Below are 27,548 nucleotides of genomic sequence, written 5' to 3' on the forward strand. Positions count from 1 at the left end.
ATAAAACTAAAAGGGAAATGAACTGAATTTGTATCTACATACATATACACACCTATATATTGAAAATTGAATGTCTGTCTGTCTCGAATAGGCTCCTAAACCACTAAAACGATTACGATGTAACTTTTAGGATTTGTTGTATGCATGTCCGGGAAGATTACTGTGTAAAAAAACAGGAAAAAACCTCTCAATAATAATATTCGTAATTACGATTTTATCGACGCGAAAGTATGAAGTGCCAGTGTGTAGTTATTACGGGATCTGAATGAAAATCTTTCTTACGCAAAAACCGCTCGAGTTAGTACGTTTAGATAATAAAAAAAAATTGGGATAGAAAACCAATCCTTATAAACGTGGAGAAATAAAAAATTTGCCAAATAAATGAAAAATAGCACGGAAAAAAATATATATTTTTGACTTTTAAAATTAGCTAGACAATTAATTAGAAGTATTTTAAAGCAATGAAATATAAAAACTAATGGTAAAAATATCTGACTATTGATTCCAATACTCACTTTGATCGTAACAATCCTAAACTTTGAGTTAAAGACCGCAAAAGCTAAAAAACTGTAAAAATCATGGATTTTTTTAAACGCTCATATCTCGTAAACGATCACCCACCAACAAAAATTAATATCATATTCCAATTCAGCGGGTCAAACTTAGTAAAGATTGGCTGGTCTCCGCTCTGGTAACTCAAAAACGTGATTTTTTGTTGCTCAGTGTGATTGGTAATTATTAAAATTGAGTTGGATCTTTCTGGCAAGTTGAAAAAGGCAAAAGTCGAGACAAAAGAATCAGGATCACAAGACGAGTGGAGAGGTATATTGGTAATCTGACATACAGTTCCCAAAATTTTTGACATCATCCTTCACCGTTTGATTCTTGCGCAGTTTAAAAGATTATTGTGTGATGAGCAACATGGTTTTACACCCTGTCGTTCCACTACCACTAATCTCGCCTGCTTCACACATTTGATCATGTCTAAAGTTGACGTTGGTCAGCAAGTTGATGTAGCCTACTTTGACTTTCGTAAAGCCTTTGATCAAGTCAATAATGACGCTCTTTTGATCAGGTTAGCTGAAGTGGGTTTTTCAACGCGTCTTCTTAAACTCTTTGCTTCTTATCTTAGTGATAGGAAGCAATTTGTTAGATATGGTCTTTATGAATCTCCTTCATTTTTTACTCGATCTGGTGTTACTCAGGGGTCCACTTTAGGCCCATTACTATTTACAATTCTTATTAATAACCTCCCTAGAGTTTTATGTAATGCATCATGTCTCTTGTTTGCTGACGACGTTAAATTATTTTTTGCTGTCAAAGATGAGAGGCAAGCCTCTCTCCTTCAAGCTGATATTAACGCTGTCTTGGAGTTCAGTTCTAGTTTAGGCCTTGAACTTAATTTAAACAAATGTGCAATTATGAGCTATGGACGTGCACATTCGCTCTATTGTCACGGATATTCCATTAGATCCGTCTTGTTGAAGCGTGTGGAATCTATTGTCGATTTGGGTATCACTTTTGATCCTCAGCTCACCTTTCACAACCATATCAAAAAAGTCGCTGACGTTTCCTTTCGTCGACTTGGATTTGTTTTGAGATATGCAAGATTATTCTCCAATCCTTTGTCTTCTCGCTTGCTTTTCAATTCGCTTGTGAGAAGTAAGCTAGAGTATAATGCGATTGTGTGGAATCCGCATGAAGCAAATTACTCTCTGATGATTGAGAAAGTGCAAAAAGCATTTCTTCGTTTCCTATATAGGAAAGAATATGGGTATTACCCATATCTCTACCCCACTCCTTTCCTTTTGGGCATGCTTGGGTATAATTCCCTTGAACTTCGGAGAAACTTCTCATTAATTCGTTTCGTTCTCCTGCTCTTACGTGGTAATACGTCATGCCCGTTGTTGCTGGAGCAGTTGGGGCTTTATGTCCCTATTCACTATGTGCGTGGTAGACATCATCATTTGCTGGCTGTACCTCCTGCCCGCACAGTCCTTTTTCGAATGGCTCCTATTCCAAGAGCTATCCGACTTCTTAATGAAATCGTTGCTGCCGAGACTGAATGTGATATTTTCCACCTTAGTGAGCGTAAATTGTCGGAAATTACTCTAACCCATTTATCTGGTAGTCTGCGCTCATCATTGTTTTCATGATTGATTGTGATTTATGAGTGAAATTTTGATTAACTCTCTTCCATTTGGGCCTTACAGGGATGTTTTGTATTTGTAGTTGTTTCTTACATATTTATTGAAACTGGCTGTAGGTGCAAGGCATTCCTTATGCTATATTTACCCACTATGTCACCACTATTTGAGTATGATTAATGTAAATATTACAATAAAAATGTATGTACAATTCATAGATGTCTCGTTAATTGTCGAGTTTGTCAGTGTCTCGTAATTTAGCGACTTATGTATATAATAAAAAAAAATGCTGCATTGTTTGTAATTTGGCCAGGAAGGCGCATTGGGGTTTACCTGTAATGCCTTCCTGGTATGAAATAAAATAAAAATAAATAAATAAAATAAAGACGATAAACGATATATAATAATAATAATTATTATTTTTAGTTGTTTGTGTATATATATGTTTTGTTTTTGTTATGTCTAATTTATTATTTTGTTTCTTGTCTTTTCTGTTATATTTTTGACCATTGTGGCGCATTAGGAATTCCTGTAATGCTACAACGGTCCAAACTTAAATAAATAAATAAGTGCGAGTAGTACTCGCGGCAAAATATATGCGTGCGAAAGCGACATCCATACGTTCGACATCGATACAAGTTCGAGTGGACATGCGGTCAAATAGTCGCGAATTTCGTCGAGACAAAAAAAACCCAAACCAAATGAGCATGCAGCCGCGTATTTTGCAGCGATTTGTAGCGGAGCGATTGCAATACATCGTATACAATACGTCAATAAACATTTTTATATAGCAATACGAATTTAAATGGAGAAATGGGGAGGGAAAGCCAAATTTTGCAGGAATCGTTTCAATGAAAATCAGAATAATTGGCAAACTCTGATAAAAAAACGACCGACCCGGTTACAAACCAAGGTCTGGCCAGCGGCAACCAGTGTGACTCGAACTCATAGCCCACTGACCATAGCAAGATATGCTAACCACTAGTCCATGCTGCTGGTTAAATAAATAAATGATTAAAATAAATAAGTACATATAGCCCATTATCGAGTCATATCAAATTCTTTGTACGTGGGATCATTTGACCTTTAGACATGTGTACTCCAAATAATTTAATACGATGTATCGAAAATTTAATTAAACGTAAACAAACACAATTTAAATTTACACTTTGAAACCTTTCAAGCCGAAAAATATCATATGTATACGAATCCTGGTCAAATCCCTAGCTTTAATGACGCAATCATCTGAAAACACACACATATGTAATACACATCTCCAACATACATACATACATAACCATAAATTTTCGCTATTTAAGCTTGCCCTACGAATACAAATACAAAATGCCACGATATATCGAAAAAAAAACCAGGTGAATCCTGAGATATAACACAATAAGTCAAGATTTCGCGAGAGACATGGGAAGAGAAAGCCAATTTTGCAGGAATCGTTTCAATGAAAATCAGATTAATTGGCTTGGAGTCACAAATATCCAAGTCGGTCAAATGCATATGATTAAAAGCCTGGAAAAGACATAATTGTTCAATTCTTATCCCATATTTACATACATACCTATACTTTCCAAAATTCACTAGAGCTATTGTAATACGTATGTAAAAAATTTTAATATAAAATTTTAAGTGTTCCATACGCTAAAGAAAGTTTAAAATGATTTGAATTAGGATAAGTGGGATAAAAAATCGCAAAAAGTTTTCTGAAGAGGATAATTTTTTCCTTTTATACTTTTTTATAAGTCTGAAAAGTATGATAGGATACATTCAAATAATGAGCTTTTTTAAAAGTGGTTTTAGCTTTATCCATTCATTCCACCAGATATGTAGTACTATAATCAAAATCTAAATTGAATCAATTTAAAAGGAAACTATTATATGTATTTCATGAGAATCAAATGGATTCTCTTTCCAATGAATTACCTTATTAAATTAGTATATTGAAATAAACTTGGTATCAATCTGTATACGAACCACTCGGCTTCACTCAGTATTTGTAATATAAAGCGCTTAAACATGGCTAACAGTAAATTTTTCATTTGTTTTTTTTTTATTAAATAAATTTGAAAAATTATATTTAGTAACAGCCAATCAGAAACGAATTACACACACAAACAACGAACGGGCTTTGTTTAATATATATTACTAGTGGTTTTACCCGGCTTCGCTCGGTATTTGAACATGACTAATCCAATAGTAAACATTTTATTAAATTCATTTGAATTATTTTATTTTATATAAATTTATTTGATTACTCATTTGTTTTTGTTTTTTTTTTTATTAAATTGACTCTCACGAACAAACAAACATATATACTCTTTCGAAATTATATGTATACCAGAATCTGAAAATAAATCGGGTAGGGCTTCGCCTTCTAGGAGGCTTCGCCCCCGGTGGCTTCAACAACCAACCAACCAACCAATGTTACATATATATGTGCAAAGTCTCTTTCGAAATTATATATTAGATATGTATGATTTTGTTGAATATTCATCGGGTATTTATTACACGAGGACAATTATTAATTTCAAATGAAAAATTGCGTCAAACCACACACCGCGAGGGATTTTCCGGATAGGAGGGGGGGGGGGAGACGTTTGGTTCGTTTTCAAAGGTAGATTAATCTGCTCGCAGTGGAAAATGACTATGAATAATTTACAAGATTATGGTGGCAAGCCGAGGAAGGAAACCAGCGAACTCGAGCGCTTACACCGCGACAATGGTTGTCTACCACTGATGTGCGCCTAATTTCTCATCAAAGCGTCAACCATCCATCATACTCACAATGGCCCATTTCTCCCTTTCGGTCGAAAATCTTTCCTTGTCGGTCGTCGACCCTGACCCTTATACTGTTGCACTGCAGATTTATCAAAAATTCGTATTAAAGATTGAACCCAAAACTGATAAACTATGCTCAAATCATCCCAAAGCACATTTTTGGCTATAAATTTCACATATAAAATGAGACATTCCTTTTATATAATGCTTCAAAGGAGAAATTTCTATACAGAAAATCACAGCTTAATAATTCTTTACTCTTGTGATTGAGATTGCATCTCTTTTGGAATAAATAACTACAACGATTTATCATTTTATCATTTTATGTACATACTTTTATCGATATTTTCATCTACATGTATGATATAACATCTACATGTATGATATAACATCTACATGTATGATATACATGTACATTCATATGTATGTACGTACATATATGATATTTTCATCAAAATTTATCTATATACTAGCTGAACCCGGCATGCATTGCAATGCCACAATAACACATGCAATTCCCGTTCCCGTTCCCGTTCTCGTTCCCGTTCGCATTCCCGTTCCCGTTCTCGTTCTCGTTCCCGTTCCCATTTGTCGGAAAAACGCAGGCAGCGGACAAATTTGAAATTATTCAATTATTTGTTTATTTTACCCTAAAAACATTTGAAATGATTGCGTTGCAATGCCACTCATTCCCGTTTATCCCGTTTCCGTTCCTGTTTTTGGCCGATTTTTTTCACAATAAGCTTCCCGGACATGCATACAATAAATCCTGTAAGTTCCACCGTTCCATCGTCCAATAACGCATGCAATTCCCGTTCCCGTTTCCGTTTCTCGATGCGTTTCGATAAGTGAATGTTTCAGTTTCAAATTAATCTTCAAAATAAGGCTTCACCCAGTATTTGTAATATAAACCGCTTAAACATGACTAATCTAATAGTAAAAAAAATAAAAAATAAAATAAAAATAAATTTTAAAAATATAAATTTATTTTTTATTTATTTTAATTTTGTTTTAATTTGGTTTTAATTTTTTTTTAATAAAATGTTTACTATTAGATTAGTCATGTTTATGCGGTTTATATTACAAATACCGAGCGAAGCCGGGTAACACAGCTAGTTCTTAGTAATCAAATTAAATTATAGTTAAGTACAGGAACGCATACGTGACAGACTGACAAACATTGATTTATATAGATATGTAGGATTGTTATGAGTGGTACGTAATGTCAGGTTGGTATGAGTGGTACGTAATGTATTTGTACGTTGGCAATGCGCAAGTTGGTTGCTGACGTAAGCATTTCCTTAACTACACACTGGCGCTTCATACTTTCGCGTCGATAAAATCGTAATTACGAATATTATTATTATTAAGAGATTTTTTCCCTTTTTTTTCACAGTAATCTTTCCGGACATGGATACAACAAGTCCTGAAAGTTTCGTCGTAATCGGTTCTTTGGTTTAGGAGCCTATTCGAGACAGACATTGATTTTTATATATGTAAATAGATTTATATAATCTAATATATAATTTCGAAAGAGACTTTGTAACTATTGTTGGTTCATAGAAAAACAAATGAATATTGAAATAAATTTAAATAAAAAAAAACTATTCAAATAAATTTAATAAAATGTTTACTGTTAGATTAGATTAGCCGTGTTAAGGCGGTTTATATTACAAATACCGAGCGAAGCTCGGTAAAAACACTAGTCTAATATATAACTTCGAAAGAGACTTTGTATGTATGTATGTAAGCTTTGTTGGTAATCGAAAAACATATCAAATTTTCTATGACGACGATTCGATATGGTCGAGTATTATTTTTTTTTCAATTCAAATAAATTTAATAAATAAACAAAAATATATTTACTATTAGATTCACCTTGTTTAAGCTATTTATATTACAATCACTGAGCGAAGCCGGGTAAGATACTTTTAATGTAACTATTGTTGGGTCGTAGAAAAACAAATGAATATTCAAAAAAATTTAAATAAAATTAAACTATTCAAATAAATTTAATAAAATGTTTACTATTAGATTGGCCATGTTTAAGCGGTTTACTATATTACAAATACCGAGCGAAGCCAGGTAAAACTACTAGTATTTAATATTTCTATCTAGTTCTGTAAATTAATGTGTATTCAAAAGTAAATACATAAATGTCAATTTTATCATTATTAGATTATAATGTCATTTCAGAAATAGAGAATAACTACATACAAAATAATTGGTAAAAGTGAAAATATTTAAGATATCGTGAATAATTTACATATCGTAAAGAATGTATCGCAAAAAGTGTAAAAATAATGTTAACGTTCATGAAATAAAAGGAAGTAAAGTTTTGATAATTTTTTAATATTAAATTTTGTACCATCAATTAATTAATACAATTATATGAAACAAGTTTTTATTATAATTTAATAACTATTTATCCATTTGAATACATTTCATACCGTATCGTGTTCAACGTGTCAAATTTTAATGATAAAAAACCACACTGCGGTCGGAAATTATCTTTTCCCAGAATTTTGATTTCCAGTTGACGATAAGTAATGTGGGCTTAAAACGAAATGTCTAGATTATTTTATTTATTAGTAAAATATATCTGTATAATATATAATCAATAAAATCAATATTCTTAAACAATAACGGACGCTGAAAAATGTACATAATTTCAATACAACAATTATATCGCTCGACACACGAAGATACGATAAATAAAACGATAAAATTCAATTTACATTATTATTAAGGTTTGTGTACTTTATTCCAAAAGCTTAATTTCGAATTGAAACTGTCTTTTGATGAGGGATTATCGTTCGCTCGCAGCAAATCATGCCAAAATTTGGTACGTTCGGCGTACGGCTCCTTACACATCTTCAGGTCGTTCGAAATATTCAAACAGTTGAATTCGTCCATTGATACTGGCCTCCAGAGTTCAGTTATAACATTGGACAATGCGGGAGTGGGATTTCTATAATAAATAATCAATTGTATCATTCGAATCGTGTGAATTTTCACTAATTTTATAAAAATTCGGATATGAACTTACTCAAATTTGGCAAAGTTTGTCCACATCGTTGTTAATCGATCTGAGACAATCTTGTCTTCAGCACTCATTTCAAGCGCTGGCATCCCTGGAATAGTCAAATTGGGTTGGAAAATATATGTCAATTCATCTGCATGTGCTGCTTCGGTGTATGGATAGTTTGTGAGACTTCGGAAGGCATTGGCTATTCCATTATATGAAAAATTGTACATGTATACTACAGAATGATCTTTCATCAAGTTGATGGAATAATCTATGTCTTTTATGAAATGTATGTCTGACAATAAGTTGATACAGCCTTCCATGAAAGGTTTCCCTCTGGGTAAATAGAACTGTTTAATGTTACGCACCAATTCAGTGAGCTTATTCTCATCTCGCGTCGTGACCATCTCTTTGACCATAGTCTTCAAATCGACTCTGACCTCACTCAAATCCTTCACCTTGCTGAAATCAGTGGTTTTTATTATATTTTTCATCATGAATACTACTCCTTCTTGCGAATTCAATCCATTAATGCATGGAACAGTGTTGAAGTCGCCGGATTTCATCAATTCTATAGGATCGCTATTTAAAAAGCCTTCAACGCCGTTTATTCGCTTCTCAACAATTGGCAAGAAGCTGAAATTCAATGAAACGTCAAAAGGAATGTGGGTAGCTGCGATCAAATCCTTGACTGAAACATTTCTCAGGTATTGTATAGCATCTTTTAAATTGTTCGGCTTGAATCCCAAATCCCTTGAAAATTCAAGTACATTCCTTGTGGGATTTTTCTGTCTCGCCCAACCGCTTAAGCAACTTCCAGATTGCAATATGGCTCTAGCGAACAATCCTTTAGCCATCGGTGACATCATCAAATATTGAACTGAAGCTGCTCCAGCACTTTCGCCAAATATGGTCACGTTTTCAGAATCTCCTCCAAACTTGGCAATGTTCCTTTGAACCCATCTCAAAGCGAAAACTTGATCTTTTAGCCCGGCATTGCCTGGAACATCTTCATTGTTCATGCATAGAAATCCCAAAGCACCCAGTCTATAGTTGGTGGTTACCAAAATCACATCCTTTTTGACTAGGCGATCGGCTCCGTATATCATTTTGCTGTTAGATCCCATCCTAAATGCACCGCCGTGTATGAATACCATGACTACAAGCTTCGAATTTTCATTAGCTGAAGATGGTACATAGACGCTGAGATGCAAACTGTCCTCTGATCCGGTAAAGTCTTGCGTGAGCATCGTATCCATTTGTGCGTTTGCTGGTCCTTCGACTTTGGCATCTCGTACGCCGACCCAATCCTCCGGAGGTTGAGGATCCTGGAAATATTTTTTTAACATTTATGGTAGAGTTTTAATTAGCGTTCGCTGTAAATTTTGTAGTGGATTGTACCCTAAATCTTAAATCTCCCAGTGGTGGCTTAGCAAACGGTATGTGGTGATAGCAGTTGAATTCAAATCCATCTTCGGTGACTTCGACGCATCCCTCCAACTCACCCTGTTCGACTTTCAGTCGAAGTTCAGGCATTTTCTTTCAATTAAAATCTAAAATGCAATTATGAAGAGTTAATATTCGTTTTTAATACAAAAAATCCGGGTGTGACCAACCCATGACTTTATCTATGTATTTGAGGAATATACGAAGGTAATTATTAGAAAAATTCGATAATTAAACATACAAACACTTTCAAACATACCGGTTATGAGAACATTTTCGATACAAATTGAGCGGAAATGTAGAAAAACTTACACAAGGCTATCAGATTTTGTTCAAATTTTTTTATTACTTAGAATCACTATTATACAAATTTATATAATATATAATAAATTTATATATATATATATATATATATATATATATATATATATATATATATATATATATATATATATATATATATATATATATATATATATATATATATATATATATATATATATATATATATATATATATATATATATATATATATATAATTATATAATAAATATTATACAAATTTAATATCAAGAAAATATACTACTTTCGGCTTACGAATTCTGACCAAAACCTTATCAACTCTAAGTTAGTACATAAAGAATACAAATTTAAATTTTCAGCTTGATACGTTCAGAGGTATTTTTGGCTTTTATAACAGGGAAAAATCTCACTACTGGTTTATAAAATTTAGTGATTTTTTTATTTTTTTCATCACATTGATACAAGAATTATACTTGAATTTTTATGTGAAGCGCACACATTTTTTTTTTTTTTTTTTTTTTTTTATTTTACATATATACCAGGAAGGCCTTACAGGAAAATCCCAATGCGCCTTCCTGGCCAATTACAAATACAAATGCAGCATTTTTTATTATAATTCGTTGAATTGCGAGACACTGAAAAAACTCGCAAATTAACGAGACATCTATGAATTGTACATAAATTCTTATTGTACATCCATCAAATTTCAAATAGTGGTGACATAGTAGGTAGGAAGGATTTTTAGCCAATTTTTTTTTCCGGGAACCGTTTCAACAATGAAATCAGAGAAAATTGGCAAACTCTGATAGGAAACGATCAACCTGGAGTCACAAATCCAGGTCTGACCAACAGCATACTCTGAAAAATTCATTTTCATTCAGGGATAGAACCCGGCACCTTCTTGACGTTAAGCAGAAGCTTAACGTCCGAGCTATGCTGCTGGCTAAGGGGTCGAAAAAAATAGTGGTAGAAAAATCGAACAGGAGTAAACTGCCACTTCCGGCTGACGGATGCTTACCAAATTTTGTACATAACTTGGTATTAATCTTAAACTTCTAGATTTGAAATTTCATTTCAACAAACCAAAATATTTCTAAGAAAACGTAAAAAACTCGATTCTCTAGAGTAAAAGTACTACTTCCGGTTCAGTTAAAAAAATATTAAGGTATAAAATTTATAATTTCTATCATTTAAAAAAAAAGAGGACACCTATGTATGTATAAGGCGAGGTACCATTTCCGGTAAACTTAAAAACTTGAAAAAAATTCACGCCGTAACGATAAGAATTTCAGTAACAGATACTAAGATTCAGTTCGATAGGACTAGTGGTGTTCAAAAATCGCCAAAATACATTGACACATTTTTTCTAGATCATGAAAACGTGATCGATGATCCATTCCGAGTTCAAATCTCAAGTTCGAATATTCGCATAATCACAAAACTGTATCTATTGTTCCTACGTACATACATAGATAAAGTAAAAACTGGGTGAAAAAATTCTCTTGAAAGCTTAAATTTAAAACAAACTATGTATAATCATTTGAAACAGAATAAAAATTCAAATGTTTCGAATTAAAATCGTATTGCTGCTGAAAACATTTGTTTTTATCAAAATGGCGTAACAAGTTGAACCTTTTGAAATAATCAATAAAATATATAAATTGATACTGCGAAAATATGCATACCAATATACAATACAGATATAGTACATATATTTCACAGTGAATCATCGCACTAATTCAATATTAGACCTGAATTGTGTTCGATAAATTCTATCGATGCAACATTGGATTCAACACATGAATACGAGGCCGATTAAAATCGACGTCATAATCTACAATCTTTCTATCGTCAAATTCAATACACCGCAACCGCAAAATTCACAGATAACACTATCAAAATGAATTGTAAATCCAGTAAAAATTTCAGAATATGACAGACAACATGTAATATATAATAAAGTATCACCGAAAAGTTGAAAACAAGACCGTACACCGTAGCAAATTATAAACAACTAAATGATATCATACGGTACCTGTGCGATAACTGAATAAATTTAACCTGACAGTGCGATAATGGCTACGCACACACACACACACACACACACACACACACACACCTACAAGATGTTTTAAGATAAGCGTTGTGTTGTTGAATGTGTGTGTAGATGATTAAATCATTTGTAACGAAATTATTTATGCCATAAAATCGCATTAATATCAAGCTAAGACACGTCGATAACGCGAATCGTTTGATGAATCTCACATAAATATGTACATAAAAATTTTCAATTATTTTATTACATCAATTAATCATGCACACTCACCTAACAGATTGCTTCAAAGCGACAAGTGCGTTAAACAGATTAATACGCAATAAATTATCGAAGCCATACATGACATCTATGGTCAGACTTTGCAAACATCGTATACAATACGATCAATAAACATCGTACACAATACGTAATAACATTTTCATGTAAAAATACGAATTTATATACAATAAACATCCACAGAGACATATGTATATATAGAGAAACCTGGCTAAACCTGAGATATAACACAATAACTTAAGATTTCGCGAGAGAAATGGGAAGGGAAAGCCAATTATATATTTTAATACATAATTCGAAACTGGTCAGACAAGTTTGCAATGTCAGACCGAAATGGTCAGACATTGCAAACATTGTATACAATACGATCAATAAACGTCGTATACAATACGTCAATAACATTTTCATGTAAAAATACGAATTTATATACAACTAGCTTTATTACTCGGCTTCGCTCGGTATTTGTAATATAAACCGCTTAAACATGACTAATCTAATAGTTAACATTTTATTAAATTCATTTGAATTATTTTATTTTATATAAATTTATTTGAATACTCTTTTGTTTTTTTTAATAAATTGACTGTCACGAACAAACAAACATACATATATAGTAAGTCTCTTATAAAAGAATATATGTACACCCCTGGGGTCTGCACCCCCTAGGGGGCGCAGTCCTAGGGCTTCGCCCTCGGTGCCTAAGCCCCCGAGAACTTCGAATCATTTGAATCGGAAAAAAGCGAATTATTTGTTCGATGACGTCAGAACAATAGACTGTTGACGAAAAATACGTAGGTATTTAAATACATATGTACATATACGAACAAACTTTAGTGTTTTATATAGTAGATCACAACATCCACAGAGACATCTACATATGTATGTAGAGAAACCTGGCGAAACCTGAGATATAACACAATAACTCAAGATTTCGCGAGAGAAATGGGAAGGGAAAGCCAATTTTGCAGGAATCGTTAGAATGGAAATCAGAAAAAATGGTAAACTCTGATAAGAAACGAGCGACCTGGTTACAAACCAAGGTCTGGCCAGCAGCAACCGTTGTGACTCGAACTCACAACCCACTGACCACAGCAAAAAATGCTAACCACTAGTCCCTGCTGCTGGTAATTAATATATGTACATATTAATACATATATACCAGGAAGGCTTAACAGGTAAACCCCAATGCGCCTTCCTGGCCAATTACAAACAATGCAGCATTTGTATTACACAAGTCGCTGAATGACGAGACTATGAAAACTCTAAATTAACGAGACAACTATGAATTTTGTCTATAGATTTAAGTGTACATAAATCATACTCAAATAGTGGTGACATAGTAGGTAGGATGGTTTTAGCTTCAACAATGAAATCAGAAAAATTGGCAAACTCTGATAGGAAACGATCGACTTGGTGTCACAAATATCCAAGTCTGACCAGCAGCATTACAAATAATATACTCGGAATAAATTATTTTCCATCGAGGTCAACTCACGGGATCGAACCCGGCGCCTCTCGGTGCTAGGCAAAAGCCCAACCACCAAGCCATGCTGCTGGCTACATATTAATACATATATTTACATATGTACATATATACATATGTATGTACATGTTATATTGTAAGATTTCCCTGTACGAAAGGTGTTAGGCATAATGCGATACATTTTCCGAGAGGGAAACTTTTTTAGAGACGCGTACAAATTTCTCATGCGAGACGTGTTATTAAATATCTTCAATGTGGAATAAACGATATTTCATTTCAGAGTAATATAAAAATATATGTATTAATATTTTCTTGAAAAAGATTTCGAATTCAAATATGCATAGCCATTTTTATGAATTTTTATATAATTTAAAAACTTATAAAGAGTTTTATTATTATTCAACATGACAATAATTGGTGTCGTTTTGTTTCACGCATAGAATAACAGTGTGATAATAAATTTAAAATATGCTTATCGAACAATGTCCGATTTAAATTTGTCGTAATATGAAGTTTTATACAATTCAAAAACCAATTATTGGATAAATATGAAATTTCAATATTTACATTAGATTACATAATGGTTTATTTAAATTTGTAATTTATAGCTAGCCAAATCATAAACGGAAATATTACATATATAACATTTTAGAAAAATTACATATTAATTTGACGTATGTAAGTACCATGATGTAGTTTTCAAAATTTGGTAGCTATAATTTAAAAACTACAGACTTGCATTGCTGATAATCAGGTATTTGTGTTTATAGCCAGCAGTATAGCTCGGTGGTTGCGTTTATGTTTAGCACCGAGAGGTTACCGGGTTCGATCCCGTGCTAATCTTTAATGCTGCTTGTCAGACTTGAATATTTGTGGCTCCTAGTCGATCGTTTCCTATCAGAGTTTGCCAATTTATCTGATTTCATTGTTGAAACGGTTCCTCCATAAAATTGGCTAGAAACCCATCTTACCCACTATGTCACCACTATTTGAGTATGATTTATGTACAATAAAATTTAGTAAAAAAATAGAAATAAAAAGTTTAAAATTCATAGACGTCTTGTTAATTTCGAGTTTTTGGGTGTCTCGTAATTCAGCGACTTGTGTAATAAAAATGCTGCATTGTTAGTAATTGGCCAGAAGAGTGATTTGGGGTTTACGTGTTAGGCGTTCCTGGTATATATCTATGTTAATATATATATATATATATATATATATATATATATATATATATATATATATATATATATATATATATATATATATATATATATATATATATATATATATATTAAGCATAAAAGGAATTTAGATAGGGATAATAATAAGCAAGAATACAATCTAGTAAATAAGGAAATTAAGAAGAGAATAGTCAGGGATGTCAGGGATTTTAACAGCAAGCTAATAGAAAATACCATTAAGAATAACCGTAGCCTGAAAAAGTGCAAACAGGATCTTTTCTTAGGCAAAAACCAAATGATCGCAATCAGATCAGAGAGCGGAGTAATAATTAGGAATAGAGAAGAAATCATAGACAGAGTTTACACGTTCTATGCAAAACTATACGAGAACGACAACGGCCAATTCCCCACTCTGGAATCGACACACGGCCAAAGGGTTCCTGCAGTATTGCCTAGCGAAGTAGAGGCCGCGCTAAAAACTGCAAAGAATGGTAAAACCCCAGGGGAAGATAATATTCCCATCGACTTACTAAAATGTGGCGGCCCCCCCCTAATTAATATCTTAGCTAGGCTTTTCAGCAAATGCATCCAGAACCAAGCTATACCAGAAGGATGGAATAACGCAACTATCATTTTAATACACAAAAAAGGCGACAAAAGCGATATCAAGAACTACCGACCCATTAGTCTACTTTCAGCGGTCTACAAGCTCTTCACGAAGGTTATTACAGAAAGGCTGAAGAATATCCTCGACGAGAACCAACCTATAGAGCAGGCAGGGTTTAGGGCAAATTTCAGCACAATGGACCACCTCCAAGTAGTTGGCGAACTAATCGAGCGCGCCAACGAATATCAACGGCCACTGTGCCTAGGTTTCGTCGATTATGAGAAAGCCTTCGATACAGTTAGTCATAATGCAGTACTTAACGCTCTAAAAACACAGGGAGTGCCGGAACCCTATGTGGGACTGTTAGCTACAATATATAAGAATGCCACAGCTTCAGTTAAAATTTTTTCAGGTACAGATAGATTTAGCATAGGAAAAGGAGTAAGACAAGGAGATACAATCTCGCCCAAGTTATTCAATGCGGTGCTTGAGGGAGTTTTCAGGAAATTGGATTGGGATACAGCCGGAGTAAGCATCAATGGTCGCTTTTTGAGTCACCTTCGGTTCGCAGACGATATAGTTTTAGTAGCTCGTGATTCAGCTGACCTACTTATCAGACTAACACAGCTGGACAGGGAAAGTAGAAAAGTAGGATTAAAAATTAACGTAGATAAGACTAAACTAATGTTCAATAGTTATTGCATGCCTGATAGCATCCCCTTAGATGATAAACCAGTAGAAGTAGTAAATAATTATTTATATTTAGGTCAAATAATTGACATGTCTGGTAGTAAAAATGAAGAGATAAAGAGACGTATGAAATTGGGGTGGAGTGCATTTGGACGGATGAATGCTGTTTTTAAATCAAAAATGCCACTCTGCCTGAAGAAAAGGATCTTTGATCAATGCGTTTTGCCAGTGATGACGTATGGATGTGAAACTTGGACACTGAACGCCAAGATGCAAAATAAAATCCAATGCACTCAAAGAAGTATGGAACGCTGTATGCTTGGCATAACGAGGAAAGACAGGAAGCGGAACACGTGGGTGAGAAATATGACAAGGGTAGTGGACATAGTGGATAGAGTGAAGAGATTGAAATGGCAATGGGCGGGTCACGTAGCTAGGAGGATGGACGAAAGGTGGACAAAAGAAGTGCTTGAATGGTACCCGAGAGAAGGCAAAAGAGTAAAAGGAAGACCGCAAGGAAGATGGGTGAACGAAATTAGGAAAATGTGCGGAATGAGATGGATGAGTGTTGCGCAAAACAGAGACGAGTGGAAGCGTGTTGGAGAGGCCTTCATCCAGCAGTGGATGGCGAATGGCTGTAAATGATGATGATGATGATATATATATATATATATATATATATATATATATATATATATATTATTTTATTTTTATTTTATTTTAAAAAATCAATACCACAGAGACTTGACAGGTTGCCCCAAAGCGTCAATGTGATTTTAATACAAATAATAAAAATCATAAAAATTACAAAAAAAACATCATAAAAAAAAATAATAAAAATCATAAATAAAAAAAAAACATAAGAAAATAATAAAAATCATAAATAAAAAAAACATCATAAAAAAATAATAAAAATCAAGTAAAAAATATGTACACAAAATAAAAACAAAGAAATAAGATTGAAAAATTTATATCGTGCTATTTAGGATGTGTTCCACCAACTCAACATAACTGGCATCGAATAGGTCCAAGTATTGTGCCAGTAAGTTAAGGAGTCGAATAGCTCTCGAGAGGGGGGAGTTCATGAGCACGTTTGATTTAGCCCTAATTGGTAAAAATATATCATGTTTTCTTAAAACTCTACGATTTTCCGGGGCCCAGAATTTTAGTTTCTCCAGGATAGTGGGATTGTGAATCTCTCCTCTAAGTAATTTTACGAAATGTTTCCCAAGAAATAAATCTCTTCTCTTTGCCAGGGAGTTGAAACCCAAAGATCCCAAGACAAAGGCACTAGGGAACAGATATGGATAAAATCCAAATGTTTTCAGATATAAAAATCTAAGGAATTTCCTTTGGACTCGTTCCAACATTAGAGAGTAACGAAGTTGATAGGGAGACCATATAATGGAGCCAAACTCGAGCACACTGCGAACTAATGTACAATATAAGAGACGAATGGCAGTGAGCCCTAGTTCAGACGAATTACGGATTACGAATCCAAGGATTTTTGTTGCCCTATCACAGATATTCTCAATGTGAATGTTGAAACTCCAACTATTTTCGAAGACTATTCCCAGATCAGATATAAATAATTCTCTCTGAAGAAGAGAATCATGAAATTTATACGGATATTTAATAGGAGAACGAGAACGAGAGTAAGAAATGACCCGACACTTTAGGATATTGAAGGGAAGTTTATTAACATTAGCCCATTCATAAATAGAATTCAAATCCTCTTGCAAATAAAGAGCGTCAGGTAAATCAATTATTCTCTTATAGATTTTTAAGTCATCCGCATATAATAAAAATTTAGAATGGTGAATAGAAGATTGAATATCGTTGATAAATATTAGGAATAATAAAGGGCCAAGATTTGATCCTTGGGGAATCCCAGAAGTGGCAACATACTCATAAGAAAAGCAACTCCCAAACTTAACGAATTGACGTCGATCCTGTAAATAAGAAATAAAAAGACCAACAAGATTATAAGTAAATCCAATAAAACTTAATTTACTAACCAAAATTTTATGATCAACTTTATCAAACGCCTTCTCAAAATCAGTATATATTACATCCATTTGATTATTACAATCCAAAGTGCTGGTTATGTCATTAGAGAAACATAACAAGTTGGTAATGGGTGATCTGGCCGGACGAAAGCCATGCTGCTGATCAATGAGCATACTTTGAAAGTGATTAAAAATGTATCTGTGTAATATTACCTCAAACATTTTGGCTGGCGCTGACAAGATAGTTATTGGTCTGTAGTTCCTTACACAAGATTTATCGTCCTTCTTATGAATAGGAGTTACTTTAGAGCATTTCCATAAATTGGGGAATGAAGAGTTCCTTAGAATTAAATTAAAAATGAATTTTAAAGGTTCTAAGAGACTAACCTCACATCCTTTTAGGATGTAATTAGGGATGGAGTCAGGACCGGAAGAATAAATAATTTTTAACTTTAGAAAGCCATATTTCAGATCGGAAGAGTCAAGATGATTAATCGCTAAAGTGGGGAAAATAAATTCCGAGTCATTGGTAGGTTCCATGGAATCAGTAGGATTATTGAAAACTGATTTAAAAAAGTCGGCAAATCCATTAGCAATGTTTTGATCACCCTCTAACAATCCAGAATCATTGTACATAATGGTCGACTTTACACGATTTACACGTTTAGAATTGATGAAGTTCCAGAATTTCTTAGGGTTTTTAACTATGGAACTTTCACAATCAGCTACATAAACATTATATGCATTATTAATTAATTTCTTAATTTCCGTACGTAAAATACGGAAATTATTTAAGATAAGAGGATTGCTCGATTTCTTCCAGAGTTTATGTGTTTGATATTTACTTTTTAAGAGATTAATAATTTCTTTAGTAAACCAAGGCGGATAAATCCTTTTACTCGTCACTAATCCTTTCAACCGAAAACAATCATTAAAAATAGAATATATAATGTCATAGAAATTAGAGAGGGCCAAATTAACATCTTTGCACTCATAAACTCGCTCCCATTGACAATTACAAAGAATATCATTTAAATATTTGAAATCAACATTTGTAAATAACCATCCATTTAGGACAGAGGTATTAAGACAGTTATTTATTAAACGAAGTGAGGAATAAGTTATAGTTAATTTTAAATGAATATCAAGAGCAGGATGATAGCTGTCTTCAGGAACCAAGGAATCAACTGAATTTGAAATAATAATATTCTGACAATCTAAATTTGTTAATAGAAAATCCAACATGGAATTATTAAAATAGTTTCGAATAGTATTAATTTGTTTTAAGTTGAATAAAGATATAAAAAAATTAAGGTCATCAGGAAAACAGTTAGAAGAATTCAGATTAAAATCTCCAGATATAAAAATGCGACCATTACTAAAATGTGAATAATTAGATATAATTAAATCAAAAAATCGCTTATAAATATTTGGTGGAGATCTTGGTGGAAAATAAATAGTACATATGTATATAAAAAAAGGAATGTTAACAAATCTTAGTTTTAGCCATACACATTCATGAATGTCCTCAAGATGACTAAGTCTTTCAACCGAAATAATATTTGTATTTTTAACTGCTAGAAGAACACCACCACCTCTGGCAGATCTATCATGGCGATATATATTGAAACTGCTGTCAAGTACTTCGGCATCATGTACAGATGAGTTTAGCCATGTTTCAGTAATAGCAAGGACGTCAATAGATCTAGAAGCGGCGTTGTTGTAGAATTCCTTGAGTTTTGTATTTAAACCCCGCACATTTTGATAATAAAGTTTAATGTTACGGGTCACGGGTTTGGGCAATCGGTTTCGAAGAGATTTTTTTGAGAAATAACCATTCTCTTATGCCAGTACCTATAGGCCAAAATTCAGGATTGATAATTATATTAAAAGTTTCAGTATCTACACTAATTTTAAATGACGAGCACATGTCAGTTTTAGCAACCTGAGAAACGTTGATTCTTTTATTTTTAATTTTATTTAATATGAACTGTTTCACAGTATCACAAGTGCAGTTATTTGCCAAATTAAAAACGTGTACATTCTTCAATTTCGGAATAGTGGCCACCTGTAAAGTTTTATCAGGTGCTCCAGATCCACGAGTGTATGGCAGTCTCCCGGAAGAAGTCCCAGCGACCTGATTGAACGAATTTGAAGGATCTACAGTAGAAGCAGAAGCAGGAGCACAAGAGACAGGAACTTGAGGAGCACAAGAGACAGGAACACGTTGAAGCAGAAGCTGATGTAAGTGTAGTTGAAGATGAAGATGGCAGAGGTGAAGCAGTAGAAGATAGCGCTGCGACCTGACTGTAAGATTTCGCAGGTTTTATAGGAGAAGGAGGAGAAGCAGAAACAGAAACAGTAGAAGCAGAAACAGAAACAGTAGAAGCAGAAACAGTAGCACACCCAGGAGTAGATGCTGAAGCTAAAGCAGACGCGAGTGAAGTTGAAGCTGAATAAGGCGGAGGTGAAACGGTAGAGGATGCCGCTATAACGTCATACGGGCATCTGACAGGTGTTTGTTTATGTACTGTAGTATTGTTACATTCAGTTGACAGTGTGGAGAGTTCTCGTAATGTTACCTCGCCCGATTGCAGAGTTGTAGGTTCAACAAAAACAGCTGGAGCCAGAGCTGCTGGAAAGGGACGACACATCATCCTCTTTATTTCACCGACATCAGTGTGGATAGTCTGGAGGGACTCCACAGCGATTTTTAGCGAGGCCAGGTTATTAAAAGCGACGCGTGCGATGGATACTATATTTTTAATTTCGTCGCTGATGTATCGCACCCTGTCCTTGGTAAGGACATTGGCACCAGATCCTTTTTTTGAAAGGTCCGCGAGTATTCTCTGGCTTATAGTAACAATATCCTCCATGGTAGAATGCGAACGATTTAACACGTCCAGACACAACGATAGCACACGATATAATATTATTTATTTATATCTAATATATATATATATATATATATATATATATATATATATATATATATATATATATATATATATATATATATATATATATATATATATATATATATATATATATATATATATATATATATATATATTAGATATAAATAAATATATATTATGAATTAACTTTATAATACTACACATAAAATGCTGTACATAAAATGTACTGGCAAATATTTTGTTAGATGGCTCGTAATTGAAAAAGATTGAGAAACCTGATTATATACAAAATAGAAATAGCATCAACATTAAATATAAGGTAGTTCCAATAAAAACAGGTAGTTTACATATATTTTTAAAAGTACCCTAATTGAAAATGAAAGTAAACTATTATATGTACATATGTACTGCACTTAATTAGGGATTCCAATTCCGGTACTACCGAAACCGGTTTTACCAGTTTTTGGTGAAAATTCGGCCTTCAGTACTGTCGGTAGAACAAAATAGACTAATTGTAGTACCGAAATATCATAATTTCAATTTTATATTAGTAGTTCAATCGTTTTATATTTAGAAGAAAACGTTGTTAGGGCCAACCTAACTTAACTTAACCAAATCTGACCCTTAAATAAATAGATGTTGGCTACTAAGATATGTTTTTTTAAGTTTTATTTCATCAATATTTTCACAAAAATAAACATATCTTAGCAGCCAACACCTATTTATTTAAGGCCAGGTTAGGTTAGGTTAAGTTAGGGTTGGCCCTATTCATTTAAGATTAGCTTGTAACGGTCGGTATTATTCAGCCTCACTGTCACACGCGAGAACTGAGACAGTGAGACCGCATATTAAAGTAAAAACGTCAAGGTATACCGCATACCAAAGTGGCACCCACTTTTTTTACAATTGATTAGTTCATATTTTATTGGTAACTAGTGGTTTTATCCGGCTTCGCTCGGTATTTGTAATATAAACCCCTTAAACATGACTAATCTTATAGTAAAATTTATTTGAATAGCTTTATTTTATATAAATTTATTTGTTTTTTTATTAAATTGACTGTCACGAACAAACATACATATATAAAGTCTCTTTTGAAATTATATGTATACCAGAATCCGGCGCCTCCCCCCTAGAGCCTTCGGTGCCGGGAGTGAATTTATTTCAATCGAAAAGTAAATATATCGTCGTAGTAACTTACCTGTTGACCAAGTTCCCAACGACAGTTACAAATATATATATATATATATATATATATATATATATATATATATATATATATATATATATATATATATATATATGTATGTATATATATATATACAAAGTGTCTTTCGAAATTATATATTAGATTAATTAAATTTTATTGAACTAAATGCTTAAATAAACCAAAACTGGTAGATACAAGTTTTTTCCAGTAGTACCGGTAGTGACGAATGTCGGTAGTTTTGGAATTCCTATACATACATATGTGTGGGAATTCATGTAAGGGAAGATCGTGAAGAGGGAGAAATTAAAAAAGACTTTATACGGCAAATCTTTTATTCGATGTACATATATCGATACATTCAAATCCAGAACTCCATCGCACCAAACATGGTGCACTGACTAACTCGCTACTACTCCGACCAATCACAGTGGCCCGCACATCAATCGGTGTCTGGGGTACCAACTCTTAATAATTAACACTCATGTGTAACAACTGTTTGATATTCTCTTATTATAACCATTTAAGGTCTGTTCATACCTAGTCGGCACGAACCGACTTCAGCAGGTATCCAGCCGTACGAAAAGTATTCTTTGGTACATTTTGTATGGGTATGTTCATTTCAACCGTCACGTTTACGCCACGGCAGGCTTACAGCAGTACCCGACATTTCCTATTCATACCTTACAGCAACATCCGTCAACGTATCGTATCCGTTTTTTTGGCCATCGTGGAAATATATACGCGAATTACGTGCCATGAGTCTGCCGCTTTGCTGTTTTGGACCAATTATCGATAGTGACAGTCGACAGCTGTTCAATCTTTCGACATGGTTTTTACGGAAATATTTAAAAAAAAATTGTCCATCATCCACAAGCTTCTTATACAGTGTCCAAAACTCTCCTTCAGTTTTTCTATTTTTTAACATGGGATGCACATCAAAACGCCTCCGTGCTTTTTTATTGCCTTCTTGAGCTCCTTCTTCCAACAACAACGCGATTATACATAATTTTTCGTTCGATAAACGCCGAAACATTTTTGCTGACTTGTATTCTTACGCGTAGCTACGAATGCACGTGTATGCGTTCATATAGTAAGTACTCGACAATACGACGTAAGCAATATTGCGCCGTATCGTCATGGCCTGTAATGTATAAGTAAGCCGATTTTGCCTTGCACTCGGCCAAAGTGCTGTAAGCGTGACGTGACCGCGACGTGTAGAAATGTAATAAAATGACATATTGGAAACGGAGTCGTGTAGTGGTGAAGCCGTGCAGTGCTGTTAAGTATGAACAGACCTTTACACATCAAATCCTACATATGTATATGATGTAGAAAGGTTATTAATTTAACCCTTAATATTTTAGTTTTTATTATATTATACTTTCAATGAAATAATTTTAAATAGAGAAGCCTCTTTGATAAAAGATTTAACCCGTCAGTGATTTCAACGCCCGTTTGCCCTTTCAAGAGCCACCTCAGACGGTCAACAAGGCGGGATTCTATATGTATGGAAAATTCTTTATGCGAAAATTCGTGCGATTTTCCTTTCCGTCTGAAGTGGTCCTAAGAACGTCACAAAGCGCCCACAGCATCGCAGCGTCAATAGTAAACGTACTTCGACTTTTCTCCGGTGAATAATGACGCCTTTCTAACCCTTTGATGTACAATGTACATAGTAAATAACCAAACAGGACCATTTAATATCGCTTTCAGACATTTTCCATTGGCGCCTAACGCGACTTCGTCATTTTTCATAACGTTTTCGGGGGGCGTATAGAACGAATGGAAAACTAACGGAAAGTGTGAAAGATTTTTCCGCATCGTCGAGAAAACGAACATAGATGGCACAACGCCGGACGATCAATCACACCAGAAAAACACATCAAACATCCCCCCCCAGCTAGAAGACTCCCATGTATCAATTTGAATTCGATACGGTACAATGGAGTCAATCGCTCAGTCTCAATTTATCTACATACACAGTGGCGGACTGGCCATACAAGCGTACATGCCCGATGGCATGTGGGCCCCACTATCCGTTAGAAAATATGGGCCCTCAGTAAAATTAAATAACTTTTTAATTTAACTATTTCACGTGTGTAAAAATTTATTGGATATTGCACTTTGGGACCTAGAGTTTGGGTATTTCAACAAAACAAATTTCTTACGATATACACAAACAACTAATGCCTGCTTTAACAGCCCAAGGATCGGTTAACTTTTTTATTAGGCTCGAAATGTAAGTTTCAACATTTGCGTGGGCCCTTTTACCGGGCCCATTTCCAACCTCAATATTATGCATATACCAATACCTATGTAACAACTACCTACTGAAATAAAAATGGGAATAAACAAATTTCCCTGAATAATATAAACTGAATTGCTTAAAACAATTTTGATAGGACGATTCATCATCAACCAGCGATTTAAATTTACTTCATACATACTTTCAAAATAACATTTGATTATACTTCGACGATATAGTAAGATTTAAATACACAATTTTAAACAGCTTCCGAATATTAAATCTATTCCTAATCTAGACAAATCCATGTATATAGAAACATAGGATAGGGGCCCCCTCCCCAAAATCCTGATTTTCGATCAACATTAATTGAAAATATTATGCATTTTTTGTTTTCAGGGACGTAATTTGGGGGGGCACTCGCCCCCCGAAATTTTATTATTTTGAAGCAAGTATATTTTGGTTTTTAAGTGGTATGCCATTAGTAACATTCTTAGAAATTGTTCATCCCATGGAGCGAATCGTTAGAAAGGTCCCCTTTACTTTATTTTGTCTCAAAAACAGATGTGTATCGTTTATTTTTCCGAATGTTCGTATATTTTTTGATATAGTGATACATTTTGATGGTCGATTTTTGTTAACCATGTGAAGATTTTTGGAAAAAAATTTTCGCCTACGGCGCTTTTTTGGATTTTTACATAATATTTTTTTATAATTATTTTTTCAAAAATAAGCTTAATTTTTTCATATTTTATATTTTCCATTTTTATTCCGATATAAAAAAGATTTTTTGAAAAAAAAATCAATTTGACCAATATTTGCCTGTCCCCCCAAGAAAAAGCTGAAATGACGTCCCTGATTGTTTTCTGAAAGTAAAAGCCGCTTTTATGCCGCATTCTTTTATGATGCATTATATGACAAGGATTAAAACGAAATATACAATGTAATTTATGGATCTATTTTGCTTTTGCCATTTTTCTTGTACCTAAATTTGTTTTTGAACTAAAATTGTTTTTGAAAATTTTATTTATTTTTTGCCCTTGATTTTTAGCGTTATGGAAAGAAGAAAATTTTGTTATATGGGGGGGGGGGACAAATTTTTTTAACCCTGGGTGGGGGCCCCCTTTGACTCCTGGCATGCACTAATTTCAGTCCCAGTCCGCCACTGTACATACATATGTATATGTATTATGCATATGCATATATTGCCTGCAAAATCTGATGCATCAGATTAAAACAAATAATCAGTACTAAAATTGATACAAAGCTTTCAAACGTAGGGTTGCCAACAGGTCTCTTTATAAGAGAACATGTTTTCTTTTTTAACACAATTCTTTTGTTCTCTATCTTTTTTTTATATTATACTTATAATAGCCAGCAGAATAGCTCGGTCGTTAAGAGGGCTGGACAGCAGCGCCTTGTCCATACAAACGTACTATACTTCTCCCTTCCTCAATTATGGCACTAGACAAATTATTTTTTAATTTGCTATGGATATCCACCATTGGGGTGCATCTATCGTTTTATTTTTTTGATTAATTATTTTTTATATGAGCTAGGAGCCGCCAAACATCTTTAAAATCGCCTCTTTTTTACACCCACGAAACGAGTCCAGCGTGCTTATTTAACGGTCGATTTTAAAAAAATACGCCGATAGATGCACAGAAAGTATCTTTCTCATACCGATGATGAAATTTTTTTAAAAATTGGTCCAGTTTTGGAGGAGAAAATAGTAGAATACGAAACCTCGATTTTGTCAATTTCAAATACGTTTTATCTGGTCGAAGCGCAACTGTCGCATTCACTCAATATATATATTGATATATATTGTCGCATTCACTCAATATATACATACACTTAATATATATATATCGAAGAAAGGAACGGTAACAAAATTAAGGTTTCGGGTGTACAGCCCTCTTGAGCTTCTGTTTAGCGTCGAGAGGCACCGGGTTCGATCCCATGAGCTGACCTTGATTGAAATGATTTTTTCTGAGTATGTCTGTAGTGCTGCTGGTCAGACCTGGATATTTGTGACTCTAGGTCGATCGTTTCCTATCAGAGTTTGCCAATTTTCTCTGATTTCATTGTTGAAACGGTTCCCGATTAAATTGGCTAAAAACCTTTCTACCTACTATGTCACCACTATTTGAGTATGATTAATGTACAATAAAATGTATGTACAATTCATAGATGTCTCGTTAATTTCAGAGTTTTTAAGTGTCTCGTAATTCAGCGACTTGTATAGTAAAAAAAAAATAATGTCCTCTTTTTCAATTTTGACAATAGTTTCACGCAGTATGTACTTTTCTCACACAAGGTACATCGATGCGGTGCAAACGATCGAAAAGCGCCAGACAGACTGAACCACAGATTAACGACACGTGTACCTTATGCGTGCGCACTGCTCGCACTTACACTTAGTGAAATCTACCCGAAGTCCCAACATACACCTACCTTGTATACGTTCTGTGCTTCTGATACATTAGTTCCGAATTTTTCCTTATTAAATTATTAAAAACTCGCCAGAAAGATCCAACTCAATTTCAATACTTACCATTTTGATAATTGCATCTGTGCACATCGAAAGGTTACTCGTCATCTGATGTGCAATTTTTCATTCGTGAAGTCGAGAATTGCGTTTAAAGCAGCCATCCAGTTAATCTGTGGTTCAATCTGTCTGGCGCTTTTCGATCGTTTGCACCAAACCCAATTTGAATATATCACTAACTAACTCTAAATAGGTTAAAATTTGCAACACACTTTCCCAAGTGTGATTTTATTTCACAATGGCGTATTTTAACTTACTATTAAAAGGAGCATAGTTTCTCCCTTCAAAATAAACCTCCGTCAATGCAATAATATATGTATAAGGAATTTTACATTTATTGGTCACTATTCAGTTTATACATTTAAAAACAGCCAGTAGTATATCTCGATGGTTGCGTTAATGCTAAACTCCGAGCTCTGGTTTGACATCGATTGAAAATAGTTTATTTGGAGTATTTCTGCAGTGCTGCTGGTAAGACTCAAGACACCGAGTCAGCAGTATGGCTCGGTGGTTGCGTTTATGTTTAACACCGAGAGGTTCCGGGTTCGATCTCGTGCTAATCTTTAATACTGCTGGTTAAACTTGGATATCTGTGACTCCAAGTCGAT

At 33.9% G+C, this 27,548-nt stretch overlaps 2 protein-coding genes across 6 annotated transcripts in view; one reads left to right on the top strand and one right to left on the bottom strand.

Moving 5' to 3' along the window:
• Window positions 1-27,548, top strand: part of moody (G-protein coupled receptor moody) — a 101,984-nt gene that overhangs the window by 72,630 nt on the left and 1,806 nt on the right. The window contains exon 9 of one of the 4 annotated variants that reach the window (XM_077426853.1): window positions 6,334-6,528. The exons of 2 other annotated variants lie outside the window; for them this stretch is intronic. In XM_077426853.1, the coding sequence (XP_077282979.1) occupies window positions 6,334-6,398 (65 nt within the window). In that variant the 3' untranslated portion in view covers window positions 6,399-6,528. Of the gene's footprint in view, window positions 1-6,333; window positions 7,278-27,548 lie in introns of those variants that run through there. One more of the 4 variants, XM_077426852.1, reaches the window with a different exon arrangement.
• On the bottom strand, window positions 7,278-11,733 carry LOC143908983 (juvenile hormone esterase-like). 2 transcript variants are annotated; one of them, XM_077426847.1, is made up of 5 exons: window positions 11,683-11,733; window positions 9,367-9,518; window positions 7,987-9,293; window positions 7,676-7,908; window positions 7,278-7,493 (listed from the first exon to the last, which is right to left on the bottom strand). In XM_077426847.1, the coding sequence occupies exons 2-4, from the start codon at window positions 9,499-9,501 to the stop codon at window positions 7,683-7,685; spliced, it is 1,668 nt and encodes a 555-aa protein (XP_077282973.1). In that variant the 5' UTR covers window positions 9,502-9,518; window positions 11,683-11,733; the 3' UTR covers window positions 7,278-7,493; window positions 7,676-7,682. The 2 variants fall into 2 exon arrangements, with proteins under 2 accessions (XP_077282973.1, XP_077282972.1); XM_077426846.1 differs by having other exon boundaries at window positions 7,278-7,908.

Source organism: Arctopsyche grandis, chromosome 3 (assembly GCF_051622035.1).
Source record: "Arctopsyche grandis isolate Sample6627 chromosome 3, ASM5162203v2, whole genome shotgun sequence".
NCBI classification, from domain to species: domain Eukaryota; kingdom Metazoa; phylum Arthropoda; class Insecta; order Trichoptera; family Hydropsychidae; genus Arctopsyche; species Arctopsyche grandis.

Coding starts and splice junctions, on each gene's coding strand:
- LOC143908983 (XM_077426847.1), bottom strand. CDS start 9,501: ATGCCTGAACTTCGACTGAAAGTCGAACAGGGTGAGTTGGAGGGATGC. Junction 9,294..9,366: donor TGGGAGATTTAAGATTTAGG/GTACAATCCACT, acceptor AAATATTTCCAG/GATCCTCAACCTCCGGAGGA. Junction 7,909..7,986: donor ACAAACTTTGCCAAATTTGA/GTAAGTTCATAT, acceptor TATTTATTATAG/AAATCCCACTCCCGCATTGT.